Source organism: Antedon mediterranea, chromosome 4 (assembly GCF_964355755.1).
Source record: "Antedon mediterranea chromosome 4, ecAntMedi1.1, whole genome shotgun sequence".
Taxonomy (NCBI): Eukaryota; Metazoa; Echinodermata; class Crinoidea; order Comatulida; family Antedonidae; genus Antedon; species Antedon mediterranea.
The window spans coordinates 21,878,281-21,900,502 of NC_092673.1; the positions used below are offsets into that span (position 1 = coordinate 21,878,281).

At 33.0% G+C, this 22,222-nt stretch overlaps 2 protein-coding genes across 2 annotated transcripts; one reads left to right on the forward strand and one right to left on the reverse strand.

Annotated features, from left to right (window-relative positions):
- Window positions 1–111: 111 nt before the first annotated feature.
- Window positions 112–6,238, reverse strand: LOC140046909 (gamma-butyrobetaine dioxygenase-like). The gene is made up of 6 exons (XM_072091657.1): window positions 5,945–6,238; window positions 4,864–5,570; window positions 3,856–3,961; window positions 2,456–2,661; window positions 1,276–1,442; window positions 112–491 (listed from the first exon to the last, which is right to left on the reverse strand). Exons 2-6 carry the CDS (start codon window positions 5,565–5,567, stop codon window positions 325–327), a joined length of 1,350 nt encoding a protein of 449 aa, XP_071947758.1. The 5' UTR covers window positions 5,568–5,570; window positions 5,945–6,238; the 3' UTR covers window positions 112–324.
- A 124-nt stretch (window positions 6,239–6,362) lies between these two features.
- LOC140046911 (pre-mRNA-splicing factor SLU7-like) lies at window positions 6,363–20,240 on the forward strand. The gene is made up of 15 exons (XM_072091660.1): window positions 6,363–6,483; window positions 6,899–7,091; window positions 8,385–8,535; window positions 8,739–8,819; window positions 9,209–9,373; window positions 9,828–9,902; window positions 11,294–11,373; window positions 13,350–13,493; window positions 13,843–13,910; window positions 14,721–14,860; window positions 15,478–15,534; window positions 16,015–16,119; window positions 17,034–17,219; window positions 18,596–18,739; window positions 19,113–20,240. Exons 2-15 carry the CDS (start codon window positions 6,922–6,924, stop codon window positions 19,296–19,298), a joined length of 1,752 nt encoding a protein of 583 aa, XP_071947761.1. The 5' UTR covers window positions 6,363–6,483; window positions 6,899–6,921; the 3' UTR covers window positions 19,299–20,240.
- Window positions 20,241–22,222: the final 1,982 nt, after the last annotated feature.

Below are 22,222 nucleotides of genomic sequence, written 5' to 3' on the forward strand. Positions count from 1 at the left end.
ACACATACAAAAAATGAGTTCTGGAGCTGGAAAACATTTTACAAACTAAATTTTTTAACTTCTACAAAAGACATGCAGCTCTCAAGTATGTTTTTAATCGTATATTTTTATCGTATCATTTTTACCGTATCATTTTCAATTCAATTCAATATAATATTTATTTTATAATGGTAAGACAATAAAAAATAGAACAATAAGAAACAGTAATACAATACAACTACTATCATGTTTTTAAATGTCAATGGTCGATTCCTTTTATGATTTTCAAACATTTATGTTTACAAATTTCATATGTACTTGTCTTTGATGTCTTTAATTTTACTGTTAAAAGAATATATTTTTGTTTCTAGCAATAACCCTAATACGCGAGTAGATGCTGTCCCAGTCAATGTAGTTCCCATGCAGATGTCGTGGTACAGCGTTACCTGCGGGAACCAAAAATTCCGCCCGACCGTGCAATGTTCGAATGTTATTAAAACAGACTGCTTCTCCTGAAAATATAAATAATAGTAGGTTTAATATGGCAATCAGAAAATTAATCAACATAGTAGGTCTACCTAATAAATCCAACGCTGGAGGCCGGCGTTTTGAGACTTTTTTGACATATTTTAATGCCTGTTTTTTTATCTGGGCACTGTTCAGCTCAACCCCCCCCCCCCCCCCCACACCTGCGTTTAGCCACTGAGCGCTAATAGCCCTTAGGCCACTGACAAGAATTAGCATTTCAATTCAATTCAATTCAATTTCTTTATTGCTGCAAATGCCATCAAGGGCTAATATCCGCTTAAACATACTACATCATACAAACATAATTATTATACATATTTATATTTAAAATTTAAACACATAACAATTATACTCATTACTGCTGTAGTAGTTATTATTATTTTTAATTATTGTAATTATTGTTATTATGATTATTGTTATTATAATAATTAATAAAAGAGTAATACATTATAGGTTACATCTTAAGGGCAGTTTTAACGTCAAGCACAGAAGAGCAAGACATGTTAAGATGAAAATATTGAGCGAGTGAGATAAATGATCAAAATTATTAATATTTGGAAATTGACTTTTTTGACATATTTTAATGCCTGTTTTTTCATCTTGGCACTGCTCAGGGCCCCCCATACGCTCGAGCTTATGGTGGGGATTGTTACATTATATATTATTTGAGCCAAAGGCCATATAATAAATGTTTGGATAATTCCAAGATAGAGAGATAATCTTTATTTTTACAGACATAATTTCATTATTACAGATGATAGATATTACCTTGTTGTATTTTAAAGGAAATCAGATTCTCTTGTTTATAGAGTGTGGTATTAAATTTCTTCCAAGCTCTGTAGAAGGATTTCATATTGTCGACACTTACACCAGTCCTGATACCACGAACGTGCTGATTGAAGTTGATTTTGTCAATGTTTCCTTTTAAGTCAAGACTGTGGAAGTACAGCGAAACGATAAGCAGCTCAACTTAGCAACAATTATTGTTTGTGTAGGAACCATGAATGAAGTTAGGATTGATTTATCAACACAAAATTTCTATGTACTTATAATCATTTACATAAGTATTCATTCTTTCATCATTTTAAATGAATAATTTTCACATTAAACTGAATTACGATAAACAAGCGATATAAAACTCAAACTGGAACTAGAAAGCCCCTCCGAGAGTGCATACCTCCGCCTACTGTAAAATTCTCCTGCATAAGATTTCTCCGGTTAAAAAAAATATATATATATTGGTGTGTGTCTTAATGCTGTTTGTGATTTAGGCTAATTTCACTACAAGCATGTGTATGCGAGTTTGGTCTAATACAACTCCCTGGTGTAATGGTTATGTAACAAGCCTTTCAATTAACAATAGCTTCAATTGACTAACAATAGAACAGCAACATATCTATCTGTATATTCATTTTGGTAAAGATCTTGTAATTACTTTTTGAGTAATCCGATCCTGCTAACAAACAAACACATGCTACCGATTACATATACCTCCTTGGCGGAGGTAAAACATGGAATAACTCCCTAGCAACACAAGAGGTTCGACCCATCATTTACAACAATATGTTACAATACTACTGTACTATAGTTTACATTGTATTATATACCTACACAAATTGCATGCACTGTATAGATTCACAATTATATACAATATGATGATATACAATACATCGTAGGCCTACACACAATAAATAATCTTCAAAAATATAAAATTTTAAAGATGTATTGTCCCCCAAAAACATGAAAAATGAAAATTAATTAAATCAGACTTTGACTATGTTATTTTGTAGTTTTAATAAATTTAATCACTTATTAAATTATTACATTATTATTACAGTGAATAACTTGATAAAAACTGCAAAATGGCCTATTTAAAGTTTGATTTTATTTGTCATGTTTTTGGAGGACAATACTCGTATTTAATATACAAAATGATATTAACTTGTACCTTATAACTGGTTTTGAATGTTTTAAATAATATTCTGATTTGGACACCTCGTCAATTCCCTGATCAGAAAATCCTACTGGGACGGTGCTCAATATTCTGAACGTGTCTGGGTCATCTCGTTTGAGGTCATACGCAACTTTAAACCCGTCAACAAATTCGCTTTCACCACCAATATCGCTCACCTTTATACCGTGTAATAATTGAATCTATCAACGTGAATGAAACACAAATTAGTACCGTGTAATTCGTAAATACTTTAGTGCATTTTTTCCAGAATGAGTTCAAGATGCATTGTTCCCCAAAAACATAAAAAGTATAGTCCCCTCCCAGTACATGCATATTAATTAGGACCGTTCCTTAAAATGGATGTAGGCCTACTGGTGAGAAGAAAAAGAGAGCTTGATATAATAAAACGTTTATAATAGAGAGAAGAAAACGTATTATAGCCAGGACAGACTGTATTACATTGAATATTGAAATAAAACTGTATCTGGACAAAACCATATTTACTGGGTTTACACTCTGTGACTGTGTGAAATCCTGCCACTGAGACTATATGAGACTGGAACATCTTGTATAAATGGGATGTAAAACTATTGTAAGGTTGTTGGATAGTAGAGGTTGGATATTCGATTGTAAAAGTTATTGTGAAGCTGTTGTTAAAATTGCTTACTGGATTGTTGAAGTTGATTGAAATCAAAGCTTTGTTTTGAGTTATTTTACAACTTTGTGGATTTTTTGTGTGTACTTTTATGTGAGTTCCTAAAGTATTTTCAACCGTTTGGAAACATACGTAAAGGGAGTTCGTGACAAACCCACTAACGTAACAATCAACCACTAAAAAGCGTGGTTCCCACTAGAAAGCAACGCATTGACGTATTGACGAAAAGTGATGTATTGCGTCGCTAGTGGGAACCACGCTTTAACCTTGGTTCCCACTAGAACGTAACGCAAGGACGTAAACGCAACGCAAGCGTTTTAACCAATGACAAGCGAAGTTATAGACAGTTACCAATCACAAGCGAATAAGACATCGCTTGTGATTGGTCAATTCACTTGCGTTGCGTTCCGTCCTTGTGTTGCGTCGCTAGTGGGAACCACGCTTAAAGCACCAATGTATTATTAACCAAAAATAGTGGTTAATTTTTACGTTAAGCTTGGTTCTCACTAGCTACGCAACGTAACGCAATCTACGCAACGTAAGAAAATGCCCTTCCAATCATTGTGTTTGTCCCGCCTGCGTGAAATAAAACCTACGATGTTTGCAGCAATACAGCACTTTGCGTCGATACGTTGCTGCGTTGCGTTCTATTGGGAACCACGCTTGTGGGTGATACACGATCACAATTGTGGTTGTTTTTATGTTTCACGATTTCACGTGTCACATTCCAAATACTTACACAAGGCTCGTACATATAAAATGGCAAATCGTTATGAAGACATAAACGACATCCAGTATACGCAAGATTATTTGGTTCTGGTTTGCTCTTCACTTCCCAGTCGATACTATAATTAAAATAATAAAATTCGTTAAGCTTGTCCCACTAGAACGTAACGCAAGGACGTAAACGCAACGTAGGCCTAAGCGTGTTGACCAATGACAAGCGAAGTTATAGACAGTTAGCAATCACAAGCGAATAAGCCATCGCTTGTGATTGGTCAATTCACTTGCGTTGCGTTACGTCCTTGCGTTGCGTCGCTAGTGGGAACCACGCTCCCAAAGAAAATAAGGACGTACGTACGTGCGCGTACGAATGATCGCAAACCGTATCAAGCTTGGTTCCCACTAGGACACAACGCAAGGACGTAAGACGCAACGCAGGCGAACTGACCAATCAAAAGCAATGGATTATTCGAACTGTCGCTTGTGATTGATCAATTCCCTTGCGTTGCGTACTAGTGGGAACCAAGCTTAAAGCTACACTGACACTTTTCGGTTTCATGGAACGTAAGACGTGTTCAATAAAGCGCGGTTCCCACTAGGACGCAACGTAACGCAATCTACGCAACGTAAGCAAATGCCCTTCTAAAATAATTGTGTTTTCGCCCGCCTGCCTGAAATCAAACCTGCGATGTTTGCAGCACTATTGCGTCGTCGGTTCCCTTGTGATTACGCAATACAGCAATTTGCGTCGATACGTCGCTGCGTTGCGTTCTAGTGGGAACCACGCTTTATCAGGATTTATTAAAAAATTATTGCAATTAGATCTTTACCAAAATTAAAATACAGATAGATATATGGTCAAGGACCACTCCATTAAATTGTGGGCAATCCGGACCAGGGTCTACAAAATAATTGGGGGTTTTTTTTCAGGAGAGAATTTTACAGTAGGAGTAGGAGTGCCGTAACGTATATGAATTTAAATGAGAACCGAGGGAAAAACACAATTATTATAGTTCGTTCTTACCCGTAGCATGTTGATCTAGGATGTCCAACTCGTTCAGTCAATGTCAACGAGGCGTCCCTTTCCGTTCCCATACCGGTCACTAAATTGATCCCATGCGTGTGCAGACTCACCATCCAGGAATACAAAGCATCGTCATCATTCATTAAATCTTGAAACGAAAACTTTGCCAACTTATCTTTGGTCATCTCAGATCCCCAGTAGCTGACCTTTAGCTCCTGGATATGGTCTGTTACTTGCGGAAATTTGTAATTATGAAGCCAATTTATTGGATACTCGCTCGTATGTCCGTCCGTCCAGTAAATGGTCATCTTCTCTGAATCCATGTTGGCATCTCTGGCAATGACGTCGTCGACGTCAAAGTCATCCACGAGGATCTTCCGCTGTAAACTAGACTTATCAAAACATTCGTCGCAAGGACAATTGTCCCTTAACCAAACGAATGGATACCGGGAACTGGTTTTGTCGTCAAATAAGATGTCAATTGTTTCGGATTTGTTATCAATGTTATAAGTGGATGCAGCATGTTCTCCACCTGGGCTGTATGTTGCAGTAGTTAGATATTTCTGTGTTGATAGTCGTTGGTTTTGATGAATGCAAAGATGTCTGTTTGTTAGTCGGTGGGTTACGATTGCAGATGTCGTAATCGGAAAGGTTTTCCTCAAAATCGATAGGCCCACATTTGTACGTGACAGAACTCGTAACATTGTCTGTGAAATAATATTTATAATGAATAAATATACATGGTAATCTAGTAGGTCTATAGATCATGGTCAGAGAAGATCATTTTGTTTAGCATACTGGTGCTTCCGTGGATACTAAAGTTAAACTTGATAAAGCGGATCGTTACGACCACACATAGAAAATCCACCTCATATTAACAAGTCAAATATAATATCCACATACCCTAAATAATCTACCCATAGAGATATTATACCTAACCTAAATAATCTCCTAACCCTTTCATATTTATAACCATAAACAACACGGCCAATTTCGTTAGGATGTGCACCATCCAAATCATGATCTCATATCATCTTCTTATAATAAATTATAGTCTATTCATGAGTTTATATATACTCACTTCTGTAGAATCAGCTAGCTGAATAATCACAAGCGCTGGTTATGACCGTACCACGAAAAGAAGCAACCTTACTTAGCAAAGTCCAACTGATAGTTAACTTTATCGATCCATCTACTGTAGCCTACATTTGCCTTTTATTATATTGTAGAAGTCCATTTACTTGATTAATATTATTTGATTAGGACTATTTTGATACTGCATACCGTAGCTATATTATTGAAGTAGCTTTGGCTGAGGAATTATGGAATTGTAAACCATTGATTTTCATAAATAGATATAAATGGAAGCAGGAAGTTGTTATTTGTCAAAGATCATACAGTTAGTATCTTTACTTTGCTATTGAATTGTACAAACGTCCCTACTATGATGAGGGCTCCCTTTTATAAATAATAACATCATCGTTTCATCACGTCGCGCGGTGGCGGTCGGTTGTGTTTTTGGGTAATTTCAATGTTTTTTAGACCTTGCTAAAAGACCTATTTTCAAATAATACAGTGTGACATACATATGTATGTCATACTAATGTATTGAACTGTGAGGTAAGATACGATTTGATTCAAGTCAAGGCCGGGTTGAAGCTAACTAAAAAGGTTGGCTGGCTTTGTCTAACTAGCCTAGCCTAGGCCTAACTTTACTAGGCCTCCTACCTAGGCCCAGCTTTCGCTGTCTTGTTGGCCTGTTTAGCTCTAGGATATAGGGATTTCCCTCTCTTTTTAGCGTAGCGGGACGTTTCGGCCCGGGAGCCCAAACGTCCCACTACCACTTTTAATATACATTTATGTGGTACAGTATTTATCAGTTTTATGAATTTAAACATATTAGCCAATGAACGGTATTTTATTTTTATAAATAATAATTTACATTTTTCAATATTTAATTTTAATTGAATTTAACTAAGTCAATAATGATTAGAAAATATATAGGCTAAACTCTTTCCTTTTTTTTAATCATCAGAAAGATATAAATTTAAATACATTATGTCAAAGTCTCATATACTGCCCTCAAGGGCAAATCAAAGTTCTGCAGCGGACGAGCAGTATGTCAAACCGTCTTTAGAGAACAAACGAGAAGATTGGAGGAAAGCGAAAGAATTGGAAGAAGCGAGAAAAGCTGGAACTGCTCCTGCTCTTGTGGATGAAGAGGGAAAGTATGACCTTTTTTAGCTATAATATTTTATTGAATACTCTGTAAATAATAACATGATGCATGTAAGAGGTTGTATAGAGAAAAGTAAAATGATATGAGACTAACATTTTATTTGAGATATCACTTGATAATCAATGAAATATTGGTTACTTTTATTTACTTTTTCTATGGCCGTGATTAACAACTTTATTACATCTACAAAATAACCTATTCAAAGTCTTATTTAGTTAATCTTCATTTTTCATGTTTTTTGGGGACAATACATTTGTAACTGGTGTACCTCTTCAGTACAAGACTGTTCTCCCAGAGAGCCTATTAATAAATGATTATATTACATAGCCTATGTAAATACGCGAACGTGATTGGTTGAAACTGCATCACATGACTACCGCTGCGAGGATCGTAAATCGTATATATCCTCGAGAACGATGATATTGACTGTGTAATTTTCGCGTAATAATCGTGTCCCCTGTTATTAATCATATAAATTCTCGAGTACGATGATATTGACTGTGTAATTTTCGTGTGCAACACTCGAGTTTGCCGATAAATAAACAAAAGTCATCTACTCGATCTTGAACTCGGGTGGAATTGTCACTCCATCGCAAGACAACGTTTCATCCGCTGGGCCACGGAATTTGCTTGAAGAAAATAATCTTCTAAACTATTTAAGCTATGCATACATAGCGCCCTCATTTGTTATAAGTCCACCCTAAATGTGATGAAACACCGTTTATGATTGGTCAATACTCACGGTAGTAACCTAGTAACTAGTACGCGCTGAACATCCGGTGATTCGGCTCCTCGAAGATCGAGAAGACGACGAATTGTTTATTCGGCCTACCTGAATATAATATTATTATTAATAGGCTTATTGATGGAAATTCTTCTGTTAATTTAAACGACCTAGGCCTAAGTGAATATTTTATTGCCAAGGAATCATTAATTAGTAATTATCTGTATATTATTCTTCGCAAGGTAAGGTGTCTAAGCAGTACAATACAATAAGGAGGCCTAGGCCCTAGCTAGCCTAGCTTCACCCAACCCAGCAGACTTGTTCTTGGCTATATAATGTAACAGATATTGCCTTTTATATCGGTTAAATATAAGATTTGACATCCCCTCGAGAATGATATTAAGTTCTCGGGGAATATATATTTCCCTCAGCTGGCGCTTCGGGAAATATATATTCTCTCGAACTTAATATCATTCCCTCGGGGATGTCAAATCTTATATTTAACCTCTAAGCAGTCAATATCTGTATAATAGTAAAGTTTAACTTTCTTATTTTCAGAGATATTAATCCACATATTCCTCAGTACATATCAACAGTACCATGGTATGTTGGTGTTGATCACCCGACCTTAAAACATCAACGTGTACAAGATGAGAAAAAGAAGGTTTTCAGTGGTATTGACCAGTGGTACAAAAAGGGTGTTAAAGAGGTAATCATAAAAAAGTATGAAAATCTAGATTTGATCCAGACAGATTAATTTATATTAGAATATTGTTTTTATGTACACAGAATGCTACTGTAGTATGAATATGGTGTAACCTAAAATGGGCATATACCTTTCTTCACTACAATTCATTACAGTATAAGGTATACTTAGCAGATAAAACTAAAGTTTAAAACTTTACATTTCAGGGATCAATAGCAACAAAATTTAGGAAAGGCGCTTGTACAAATTGTGGAGCTATTACCCACAAGAAAAAGGATTGCTTAGAGGTAGGTTATGTTACATATTGTTACCATTATAACCAAAATGTAGTGTTAAGTTAAATCTCTCTCTACATAAGATTAATTTAATCAATGTTATGTGCACAACATTTCTATAAGCTTTTATGACATGAAATGCGTTTTTAGTTTTACAAATATGAAGTATGTATTGATTTACTGTACAATTAGTGATGGTTCCAGATTGTTTTTTAAATGGGGTTAATGTCCTATCTTTTACATTGTGTTTTCTACAATTTATTGGAGGCCGGCTAAGCCTGAACTTGAATCCGACAATATGTGTGTGTTTCTTAGAATTTGTACAAGTATGAATGAGCATTCCCACTTAAACTTTTACTATGTACTGTAAAAAATTACTGTGTATATTTTGTCTCTTACAGAGACCAAGAAGAGTTGGCGCCAAATTTACAAGTAGCCAAATTGCACCCGATGAGCATGAACAACCCAATTTGGATTTTGACTACGCTAGCAAACGTGATCGATGGAATGGCTACGACGAAGAAGACTACGATGATGTTATCAAGGAATTTGCCAAAATTGAAGAGGTATAAAAACGTAATTTTTTATATAAAGATAGAAATCATCAATCAAAACAAGTAACTGAATGTTACATATATTATTGAGGCTATATAAGACTGTTAAGGTGTGCAGAAATATGAAATTTAAAAAGTTAAAAGTTAAACCTTTTAAAGACAGCGAGCAGATTTGATTCAGTTTTTACTCCTCAGGCTCTGTCTACACTATTAAACGTTATGTGACAAAAATATATGATGTGCCCATATATGGACATGATGATGTCATATCACTACCATATTTGGGTATATCACTACCATATCTGTGCACATTACACTTTTGTTTGGTAGTTTAGACAGAGCTTCAGAGCAATTTTCAACATTCTAATATATGGTAATTTTTTAAGCTGGGTTGTTATGTGTTATGGCTTAATTTTTCCTTGCTAAAGGTTTAGTAATAATAGAAAATATTGTTATTTTGTCACAGGCAAAAAAAGAACTAAAAGCTGCTCAACTTGAGGATGAAATGATGATTGAGAAACAAACCAAAGAAAAAGAAAAGGTGAATATATTTAGAATTAAACACCAATGAATGTTAAGGCAGGTGCGCCGTTTACCATACCTAAAGAGCCAACAATAACGGCATGGGTTCGAGGCCAACTCGCTACTAGTTCGGTGGTGGAACAAGTTTTCTCGAATAAGGACTATAAACCGTAGGTCCAGTGTACACAGTTATAACCTGTGTGCATGTTAAAGAACCCAATTCATCATTCGAGACGAGTAGGGGGTACTCCTGGTGAACTGGTTCACAAAAAATCCCTGTATCCGGGGGATTACCACCTATCTGATAGGACAGTGATTAATTTAGTATTGATAATCCTTGGCCACTTGTGCCTAAAAGGCATAAACTAAAAAAAAATAGAAAAGAATTGTAATTATATTAAAATAATCCATGAAAGAGACTATACACTATTGAAATAAGTCTGATAATGTGTACCTGAGTGCTAAGTCTCCCCTCCCGCTAAGGTGAAATTGCTCCTGATTGTTTTGAATACTGTACGAGAAAAAAAAATACTTGCACTGATGAAAGGCTAGTGTTGCCTGAAAGCTCTGCTACTTTTTCTGACTGTTTTACTTATAGTTTTGCTTTAGCTTTTTGCTTATCTTATTTTCTATTTCCATTGATACACCCACAGCATTTCATTATTTTCAGTAATTGCCTTTGGATATATTTATGCACTTATGAAGGGCTAGTGTTGCCCGAAAGCTCTGATAACTTTTCTGGCTGTTTACTTTATCGTTTTGATTTAGCTTTTCGCTTTTTTTTTTTTTTTTTGTATCGAGATCCAGCCACTGATACCCACAGCATTGTCAATTTTTTCAGTAATTTGCTTTTGGATTTATATATAGTGTATATATATATATCCAATCTGCAGACAGTACTGTTTCGATCTTAGTAGATCTCGTCAGTGCAGCTCAGGTTTCGAAATGAAATAAGCCGCAGAACTGGCACAATATATAGGCTGAGCCAGGTATGCGGGACATGGTACACTGATTATGAACACAAAGAGTGCACAAGTTCAACGAGCGTGCTTTGCAAAATGCTAATAGTATTCACAACAAAATGCACCGTTTCGAAATGAAGAGTGCTCTACAAAACAACATACTATATATGTATATATCAGAAAGTAGAGGAGCATAATATCCAATCTGCAGACAGTACTGTTTCGATCTTATTAGATCTCGTCAGTTCAGCTCAGGTTTCGAAATGAAATGTACCGCAGAACTGGCACAATATATAGGCTGAGCCAGGTATGCGGGACATGGTACACTGATTATGAACACCTATATATAAATATATGTGACAAATGTGTTTTTTTTTATTGAAATAAGCCTGATAGGATATAATGACATACAAACTGTTTCTGAAACTAATTTTATTTTGGTTAAAAGGGAGACAGTGACAATAGTGAAGATGAAGACAAGTATGCAGATGATTTTGACATGCCTGGTACAAACTTTGACAGCAAAAGGTTAGTTAATTCAAGTTACAGATTTCATTTTGACATGCCTGGTACAAACTTTGACCGCAAAAGGTTAGTTAATTCAAGTTACAGATTTCATTTTGACATGCCTGGTACAAACTTTGACAGCAAAAGGTTAGTTAATTCAAGTTACAGATTTCATTTTGACATGCCTGGTACAAACTTTGACAGCAAAAGGTTAGTTAATTCAAGTTACAGATTTCATTTTGACATGCCTGGTACAAACTTTGACAGCAAAAGGTTAGATAATTCAAGTTACAGATTTCATTTTGACATGCCTGGTACAAACTTTGACAGCAAAAGGTTAGTTAATTCAAGTTACAGATGTCACTTTGACATGCCTGGTACAAACTTTGACAGCAAAAGGTTAGTTAATTCAAGTTACAGATTTCATTTTGACATGCCTGGTACAAACTTTGACAGCAAAAAGTTAGTTAATTCAAGTTACAGATTTCACTTTGACATGCCTGGTACAAACTTTGACAGCAAAAGGTTAGTTAATTCAAGTTACAGATTTCACTTTGACATGCCTGGTACAAACTTTGACAGCAAAAGGTTAGTTAATTCAAGTTACAGATTTCATTTTGACATGCCTGGTACAAACTTTGACAGCAAAAGGTTAGTTAATTCAAGTTACAGATTTCATTTTGACATGCCTGGTACAAACTTTGACAGCAAAAGGTTAGTTAATTCAAGTTACAGATTTCATTTTGACATGCCTGGTACAAACTTTGACAGCAAAAGGTTAGATAATTCAAGTTACAGATTTCATTTTGACATGCCTGGTACAAACTTTGACAGCAAAAGGTTAGTTAATTCAAGTTACAGATTTCATTTTCACATGCCTGGTACAAACTTTGACAGCAAAAGGTTAGTTAATTCAAGTTACAGATTTCACTTTGACATGCCTGGTACAAACTTTGACAGCAAAAGGTTAGTTAATTCAAGTTACAGATTTCATTTTCACATGCCTGGTACAAACTTTGACAGCAAAAGGTTAGTTAATTCAAGTTACAGATTTCATTTTCACATGCCTGGTACAAACTTTGACAGCAAAAGGTTAGTTAATTCAAGTTACAGATTTCATTTTCACATGCCTGGTACAAACTTTGACAGCAAAAGGTTAGTTAATTCCAGTTACAGATTTCATTTTGACATGCCTGGTACAAACTTTGACAGCAAAAGGTTAGTTAATTCAAGTTACAGATTTCATTTTGACATGCCTGGTACAAACTTTGACAGCAAAAGGTTAGTTAATTCAAGTTACAGATTTCATTTTGACATGCCTGGTACAAACTTTGACAGCAAAAGGTTAGTTAATTCAAGTTACAGATTTCATTTTGACATGCCTGGTACAAACTTTGACAGCAAAAGGTTAGTTAATTCAAGTTACAGATTTCATTTTGACATGCCTGGTACAAACTTTAACAGCAAAAGGTTAGTTAATTCAAGTTACAGATTTCATTTTGACATGCCTGGTACAAACTTTGACAGCAAAAGGTTAGTTAATTCAAGTTACAGATTTCATTTTCACATGCCTGGTACAAACTTTGAAAGCAAAAGGTTAGTTAATTCAAGTTACAGATTTCATTTTGACATGCCTGGTACAAACTTTGACAGCAAAAGGTTAGTTAATTCAAGTTACAGATTTCATTTTGACATGCCTGGTACAAACTTTGACAGCAAAAGGTTAGTTAATTCAAGTTACAGATTTCATTTTGACATGCCTGGTACAAACTTTGACAGCAAAAGGTTAGTTAATTCAAGTTACAGATTTCATTTTCACATGCCTGGTACAAACTTTGACAGCAAAAGGTTAGTTAATTCAAGTTACAGATTTCACTTTGACATGCCTGGTACAAACTCTAATAACCAAAACATGTACAGTAAATGATTCATCTTTTTCCTTTGGCTCTAGTTGAAGGCGTTTGTTGATAATAACAGCATTTTATTTATAATTTTAGACGTATTACAGTGAGAAATCTGCGTATTCGTGAAGACACAGCCAAATATTTGTACAATTTAAACCCAAACTCTGCGTACTACGATCCGAAAACGAGATCAATGCGTGGAAATCCATTCAAAGACACCGGCAGGCATCCTAATGAGTAAGTCTAGCATTTATTCTGTTCTTACAATTTAGTTTCTTTTTGTTCATATCCTTACAGTTAAACTTTCTTTCAAGTTGTTCATATTGTAAATTGTTTTAACCATTGCTACTATCAATCCTAGGCTAACCAGATAACTTGTAGGTCTTGTACTCATCGGTCATTGTTAATTCAAAATCGTAATGAAGAATATACTGTTTAGGTTCACCCTCTATAAATAAAGTGAAATTAAAAAAAAAATAAATAAACTCAAAATAATATTTAATCATGTTGTGTTATATTTGATACAAGAAGGTGCAGATCATTATCAATAGAAAAACAATGTTAATTTCCTTGTTGTATGTTTCAGTTTAAAATATGCTGGTGAGAATTTTGTTCGCTCAAGCGGAGATACTGGAAAAATGGCCAATGCTCAATGTAAGTTCGCTTAGTGTGTCAAAGCTCTGTCTACACTATCAAACTAATTTGACAAAAAAAGTGTGATGTGCCCAAATATGGTACTAATATGCCCAATAAGGTAGCGATATGACATCATCATGTCCATATATGAGCACATCACATTTTTTTTGTCACATAAAGTATGATAGTGTAGACAGAGCTTAAAGCACTTTTACAGAATACAAAAATAAATAAAAACTTATTTTGAGGCTTACAGTAGTAGCTAGTGAGAAAATCATGATAATGAGTTCGGGCTAGGATTTGAACCAAACACATTGGGTTTGGTAACTTTAAAGATGTATTGTCCCGCTGAAAAAATAATTCTTAACAAAATTTTGTTGAATATTCAATTTTAATGTAACATAATAGTTATCCACTTTGACCAAAAATTGTATAAAAAAAAAAGTATTTAAATGAAAACACTGTAATTTAAAGCAAAAAATGGCCAAATTGGCTGCCAGCCAGTGGGTTTTTGTTGAATTGAACCATTTAATTTGTCAATTTATAGGTGAAAACATTTTTTTTCCTTTATTTTTTGTATGTAAGTAATTAACTTTATTAAAACTACAAAATAACATATTCAAAGTCTGATTTAATTAATTTTCATTTTTCATGTTTTTGGGGGACAATATATCTTTAAGAAAGCAGCCTATAGATTCCTATAAGTAACGAATATTCCTTGTGGGTATTTTGCCAAGCTACTATTTTTCCCCACTACAAATAAACTGAGGGCTTATAGCAGTGTCAGTAGGGTTATTACACTATATTCATCTGCTTTGTATATTTCAGTATTTGCATGGGAGGCAACAGATAAGGGTACTGATGTACATTTACAAGCAGACCCGACCAAATTGGAATTGCTCAACCGTGAATTTGAAGTAAAGGCCGACGATTTTAAGAAAGGTCAAAAGAATAGCATCTTAGATAAGGTATATTATTTTCATTTTTTGAGATTACTACATTGTAGTATCGTTTGTATATTTAATTGTTCAGACATAACAATTTACATGTGTAATGGTCGTGTGTAGTGTAAATTTGCTGTTTCAAAAACCCAACTCGTGAGGTGGATTTTTTAATTACACCTTAAATCGCAAGCTGATTAACCACAAGATAAGGAGCAATTTGACCATACTAGTGTAAAAAGAAGAATGAAATATTACCTTGGTGGATAATTTGAACGAACGATCACTGATTTATCTCTAAAGGTTACACATGTAATTGATTTTACGTGCGAACACAGCCTATGTCTCTGTTGTTGAATAATTCACAAACATAAGAATAATAGAATAAGAAAAGAAAGTTAATTGATTAAAATAATATTTTATTTTCGACACGAATGAATAGTCACCAGCACCAGAAATGAGATTCTACCTCGCTTCATATTAGCAAGTTTTTGTGGTGGAAGGAAGAAAACGATAATTAAATCAAAAGATTAATCTGCGTGTTTGTAGAAGCCCAGTGTACATCATCTTCATTATCTGCACTCTATTTGGTAGATTTGATATTTGACCTTCGTCTATATTTAATATTACTTATTTTTTTACAGTATGGAGGACAAGAACACTTGGAAGCTCCTCCACAGCAACTGCTCATGGCACAGACGGTAAGTTCAATAACCACAGTGCTTCAGATTAAATATTTAGCTGTCGGTCTAATTCTAAACTATCTTGAAAGTAGATAATTAAATTACTCTTAAATTTAAAATGTTAATTAACATTGTACACTACAGACTGTTTAATTAAAATGCTTCAGATTAGATATTTAGCTGTCGGTCTACTTCTAAATTAACCTGTGGACATGTGTTTATATATTGAAAGTATAATAACTAAATAGATGATTCAAGTTAAAATTTCAACATTATATTGTACACTGCAGACTGTTTTATTAAATTGCTTCAGATTAGATATTTAGCTGTCGGTCTAATTCTAAACTATCCTGTAGACATATATATATTGAGAGTAGATAATGAAAAGGACTCAAATTTAAAATGTTAACATTATATTGTAGACTACACAATCATATGCTATACTTTAAATTTCCAAATTGTCTTGAAGTACTGTGATTTGTTTTCTTGTATTTATAGGAAGATTATGTAGAATATTCAAGGCAGGGTAAAGTGATCAAAGGTCAGGAAAAAGCTGTGGCAAAATCAAAGTATGAAGAAGATGTGTATTTTAGTAATCATACAGTGAGTATAAACAAAAGAAATCTTCTATCATATCAAGTTCAATATTGAATATCGAAACGTGGCAGGCTACTGGGCGCTTGACCTTTGACAAGGTCGCCTAAAATGTATAATTTAAAACTATGGTACTTAGTATTGTATATCTAAATTAACTGTTTTTCTAACAAATATCAAAAGTCATGTCTCGGGTTCATTCTATGCTACATCAGAAATGTAATGAATGGATGGCTAGTTGGTGACAAGAACGTTAGTTGATCATACCCAGTACCGTTTTGATTTTATGATCATTCACATTAACAGCATAGTCATCCTAGTGGCAATGACAGCAATAGCTGCTATTATACTGAATACACTATCCAGAGGATAACTGTATGTGTAAAGCTCTGTCTACACTATCAAACTTTATATGACAAAAATATGTGATGTGCCCATATATGGACATGATTATGTCATACCACTACCATATTTGAGCATATCACAACCATATTTGGGCATATCACAACCATATTTGGGCATATCACTAACATATTTAGGCACAGCATACTTTTTTTGTCAGACTAATTTGATAGTGTAGACAGAGCTTATCACTATAACAGTGCATACTTGGCTATGTTGATATATTCTTAAGTAAAAACAGCTGTAAATCTATTGACAATTCTATGAGGCTGAATTACTTACTGTATACATTTTAAACCGAAATTGAATGGTAATGGTAAAACATCATCAAATTTTGTATTTAGTTTATATAGTATAAGTTTTTTGTTTTGGTGTAAATATTGTATAAATTATTGAGTGAGATTAAACATTATTTATGGGATATACTCGGTTTGTATAATAATAATATTGTATAAATTATTGAGTGAGATTACTCGGTTTGTATAATAATAATATTTTTTTAATTGAATATTACACTACAGACTGTGTGGGGTTCATTTTGGCATGAGGGCCGATGGGGCTATCACTGTTGTCATTCATTTGTCAAGATGTCGTACTGCACAGGAGAAGTTGGTAAAACTAGCTTGGCGTCAAGTGGCGCCCTCTCTATGATGGGCCAGGACAGGTTAGAACAGATTGACGATGGCAAACAGAAATCATTAGTTGAAGTAAGATCACATTTATTTATTTTTTTTTATTAGTATTTATGTTCAACGATTTATATCTTGCGGTAACATCATGTCATAAATCTTAAACTTTGTTTAACCAAACAATACATACAAGTATTATAGCAAGCATTGTAATACATGGAAATGTGTTTCATCTGTTGATATAAATGATGAAATTGATAAAATACTAATATATATTAAAGATGTATTGTGCCCCTGAAAAAATAATGTTTAATGTCATTTTTATATTTCACATAATATTTATCCACAAAAAATGAATCGGAAAACATTTTTATTTTATATACCTGCAAAAAATGTAATTTAAAGCAAAAAATTGTCAAATTGGCTGCAAGCCAATGGGTTTTTGGTTAAATTTGACTATTTATTTTGTCATTTTACATTATTTTGGTTCGTTTTTTTTCTCTGAAAGTGATTAACTTTATCAAAACTACAAAAGAACCTATTCAAAGTCTGATTTAATTATTAATCTTTATTTTTGGGGGACAATACATCTTTAATGTAATTTATCCATTAAATAATAAGAAGATAGCTAAATGAGTTTTACCTTTTGTTGAAAATGATATATGTAATAATCAATAATAATTGTTTTTTGTTGTTGCTGTATTAGAGCATTTTTCAAAGCTTATTTATTAAATGGAGTTGTCATGTGATTGGTCTCACATTTGTTACTAGGAAACGGAAATGGTTTTGTACGTCATGATGAGCAAGTTATATAAAAAATCGTTAAACTTTATGTAGAATGTGACGTTTATGGCAAATTATAAAATGATGGATTGATATGTTAAAAGTGGATGACCATAATACAAATATTGAGTATTTCTTTGTGATAATTTCGAAGGATATTTAGATGTCAACTCATGGTAAAACTAAGAGTTTCTAATCTAACATTAAAATACAAATTGCCAATGCTAATTTTAATTTGAAATTAATTATCCTAAATGTTTATCATAGCAGTATTTTATTTCCCTTTCTATCTACTCTTTAATAATCTTATTAAAATGGCTTATAATTTTATGTACTTGGTGGTTCCTTTACAGCTTCAGCAAAAGATTATCTGTATACAGTGTGTAGAATAATAGGAATGACAAATAAAATATTTATACAGTAATATACACTAAAAGAAATGTTATGGGATATACTGACTGTATAATACAGTATAGCCCATTTCCACTCGTATCAATTATTATTTGTATAATACAGTATTATTATTATTATAAATGATACGAGTGGAAATATCAATATTATCTACATTCCAAGAATACAACTCCATAATTATTTGTTTTATAAGACATCTATTTTACTCAATGGTAAGAATACATTATAATAAATTATATTGTTTACAATTCAAATTGCAGCAACACAAAGAAAAAATTCACACAGAAAAGACAGAAAGAAAAAGAAAGAAAAAGAAGAAACATAGCAAAAAGACGGATGTAAAATCAAGTGAAGATGAAAGTAGTGAAGACGAAGAAGAAATAAAAAAGAAAAAATTAAAGAAGGTAAAAAGAATAGAACCATTTTATTTTGGAAAAGTAGGTTGGGAAAAATTCTCAAATGTTCTGTTTGTTCATAAAACGAAAAAAAATTTTTGTTTTTGTTTTGCATGGGTTTTAAATATATGTATATTTTAAATATAAATATACATTTATATTTTTTTAACATATTTTTTTCTTCTCATTTATGTTACAATGTTAAAATTAGTTGCAATAAATTGTCATTTGCTTATACTGTATATACAAACAATAATTGATTTATTATTTCACATTTTTAAAAAATTAATTAAAATATAAGTAACAAAATGGCAGTGGTCATAATTCTATTGTGTTCAGGTAGAGAGGCTATAAACTTAAACGAAAACATCATTTTTTTCAGGCCTTGATAGCTGAGGTACTTAGACAGAAAGAAGCAGATAAGATTCTTGCAATGGACGAGAGAAAGAGGACATATAATAGCATGCAAACGATGGGCCAGTACAAAGAACCAACAGAAGAGGAAATGGAGGCTTGGAGGCTGCTGAAGCAGCGGCAAGAAGACCCTATGGCACAATTTATTTCTTGAATTATAAACATAGTCCTTTTTTTAAAGAGTCCAGTGTACAGTCAGTGGCGTAACGACTATGAGCACTCATTGACTAAACCCAGGGGCCCCTGAGCTTATAAGGCCCCTGAGCAGTGCCTAGAGAAAAAAACCTGAGGTATTCAAATATGTAAAAATAGGCTAGAAATGCCTAAGGCCTCCATGGTTGGAGGGCCACTTAGGGTTTCTAAATCAGGGGGCCTCAGGTCTTTATGTTACATCACTGCGTACATTACCACTAAACCAAGTGTGCGTGGGAAAACATCGTTTATATGTCACAGGATATTGTCAATTATGATCAAGATGTTGACGTCTTTGCAATAATTTTAAAAAAAATATTTATCGAAGAGTTCACATCACGAAATACAGGTTTAGCAACAAGGTGCCTCTGGTAAAAGTTAACAATAATATATGTCACTTTAAAAATGAATAAAACATTATTAAAAGAACTAAAAACAGCTAGAATACAATTTTTATTATTACCAAGAAACTGTCGCTCTATTTTTATCAGAATATTTTAAAGGACAGCTGATTAATTAATTTCTATCAATCCCTTTTTCAGTATTTTAATATTATTCATGAAATTTTGTCAATATTAGACCAGTGTAATTAAGTTATATTGCTGATATCAAGTTTTACATATTGTGAAGGCTGGATTTAATTATCAGTATGCAAATTGATTCATTCATTCTAAAACAAGACACGATGAAAATAAAAATAAAGAATAAAATCAACATTTCAATAAAGCTATTCATTTTTTTAAAGTAATGAATTCAAAAATAAATAATTTTATTTAACTAGAAACTCATTGGCAATTTTTGGTCAAAATGAATAATTTGACATTTTTTCTAATTTATTTTTTTGTGTGGACTATATCTAACTCAGACTTTTAATAGGTCATTTTGCAGTTTTAATAAAGTTATTCACTTTTGTAGGGAAAAAAATCATTTCAAAACACAAAATAAACGGTTAATTTTAACCAAAAACCATTTTCTGACAGACAATTTAAGTATTTTTTGCTTTAAATTACATTTGTTCAGGTAATATTATGCGAAATTCAAATTGCATATTAAACAAAAAAATGTAAATTTTTTTTTTTTCATGGAGACAATATATCTTTAATTTGAACATTATAAAGGCCCATTTACACTAGAATGATAACGATCGACGATCAAAATTTAAGCATGCATTTTTATTACATAAAACAAAAGAAATTAGAAAGTTTTTCGTTCTACAACTAATAGGATAAACATTTATGCTGTCTTTCTCTAATATTTTTTTAAAATTCTAATTAAATGACGTCATGATAAATAAAAACAATAATACTCTTGATAATACAACGATTTTATTCATGACGTCATTTGATTGGACGGGTGGAAATATCATTTTCATCAAAGGAAGCATAGATGGTTATTCTATAGTTCAAGAATGAAAAGTTTTTTATATTTCTTTTGTTTTATGTATGAAAAATGCATATTTGTATATTTATCGTCGATCGTTATTGTCCTATGTTAAATCATGGAGGAAAAAATAATAATTAATAATGGGCCTTAAGGTAAAAATATATACAGTATTCAAAATGATAGACTGCAGCCACACAGGAAAACGAACGGATGCACACAGCTGAGTGTTTGTAAGCCTGTTGAATGGCCTTGGATTTATCAAATATCATTTAAATTATCATTTATAATAAAGGTTATTGTGTTGGCTTTCATCTATGCATATCAACATCATGTTAATTAAAATTCAAGCTATAATATTCTGAATAGAACACCTGCCTAATTTAAGAAATCGATTTAGTATAGGGCCTACTAAAAAATGTTTATTATGAATGTATTTTGAGCGGACTATTAGGCCTACTGTACTTATTTATATAAGGTGTCAGTAAATTTGATTTTAACATTAACATTGCTATTTATATTGCATCTTTACAAGGATCTTTATAATATAACAACCGATCATCTGGTGAACATTATTTTTTTGGGGAAAAACAGTACATTGTAGTTGTAGCTTGGTAGTTAGCTTGTCTTCCAATCCAAAGGTGCCAGAGTTTGTAACTCACGACACTTTCAACTCCACTCCCTTACCTAAACCTCAAATTAGACTTTTTAAGCACGATAAACTATAAAATAATTTTCCATTTTATAATTGGCTAGTTACTGTTGGATGCGTATGAAATAAAAATGTTTCACTGACGTTGAATTGAGTATTATTTTAGTGAGGTTATTTCACGTAGTCGAGCCAATTGAAAATTAATGTTCTTCGCTAGATGATCGGTGAACATGATGAACGTACAGTTTGGTAACATTGAGTTCAGACCTGATTATTCTGTGTGTTTACATATAATAGTAACAAACAGTTACTATTACCAGGATAGGCAAATGCAATATCAGTATTAAACTCTACCTAAAACGTCATGCGACAAAACATATGATGTGCTCATAGGCCTATATGGACATAATGATGTCATATCACTACCGTATTTAGGCACATCACACTTTTTGTCAAACTAGTTTGACAGTGTGGACGGAGCTTAGTAAATCATTTTATTTTATCATTGAGACTATTGAAAGGGGAAACTTAAAAAATCGTCCGTCTTATACCCCTTTCAGATTGCATTGTAAATCGTCGGAGTTTACACACAGCAGCGACGTGTTTTGTTTGTTGTGTGTTTATTAATGTTTTGCTAGGCGATTTGAAAGCAGTGTATTACACAATGAATAATTTAAATGCATACATTTTTAATGAATTTGCGTAGTCTGTTTCAATTAAGTACTTTGTATGGAATAATTGATGAGTTTGCTATAACAACATCATTGATTTTTTAAAGACAGATTTTGTTACGTCAACACTTTTGAATACATAAGGCCATTAATTTTATATGGAACAAAAAAAGATTGAGTTTG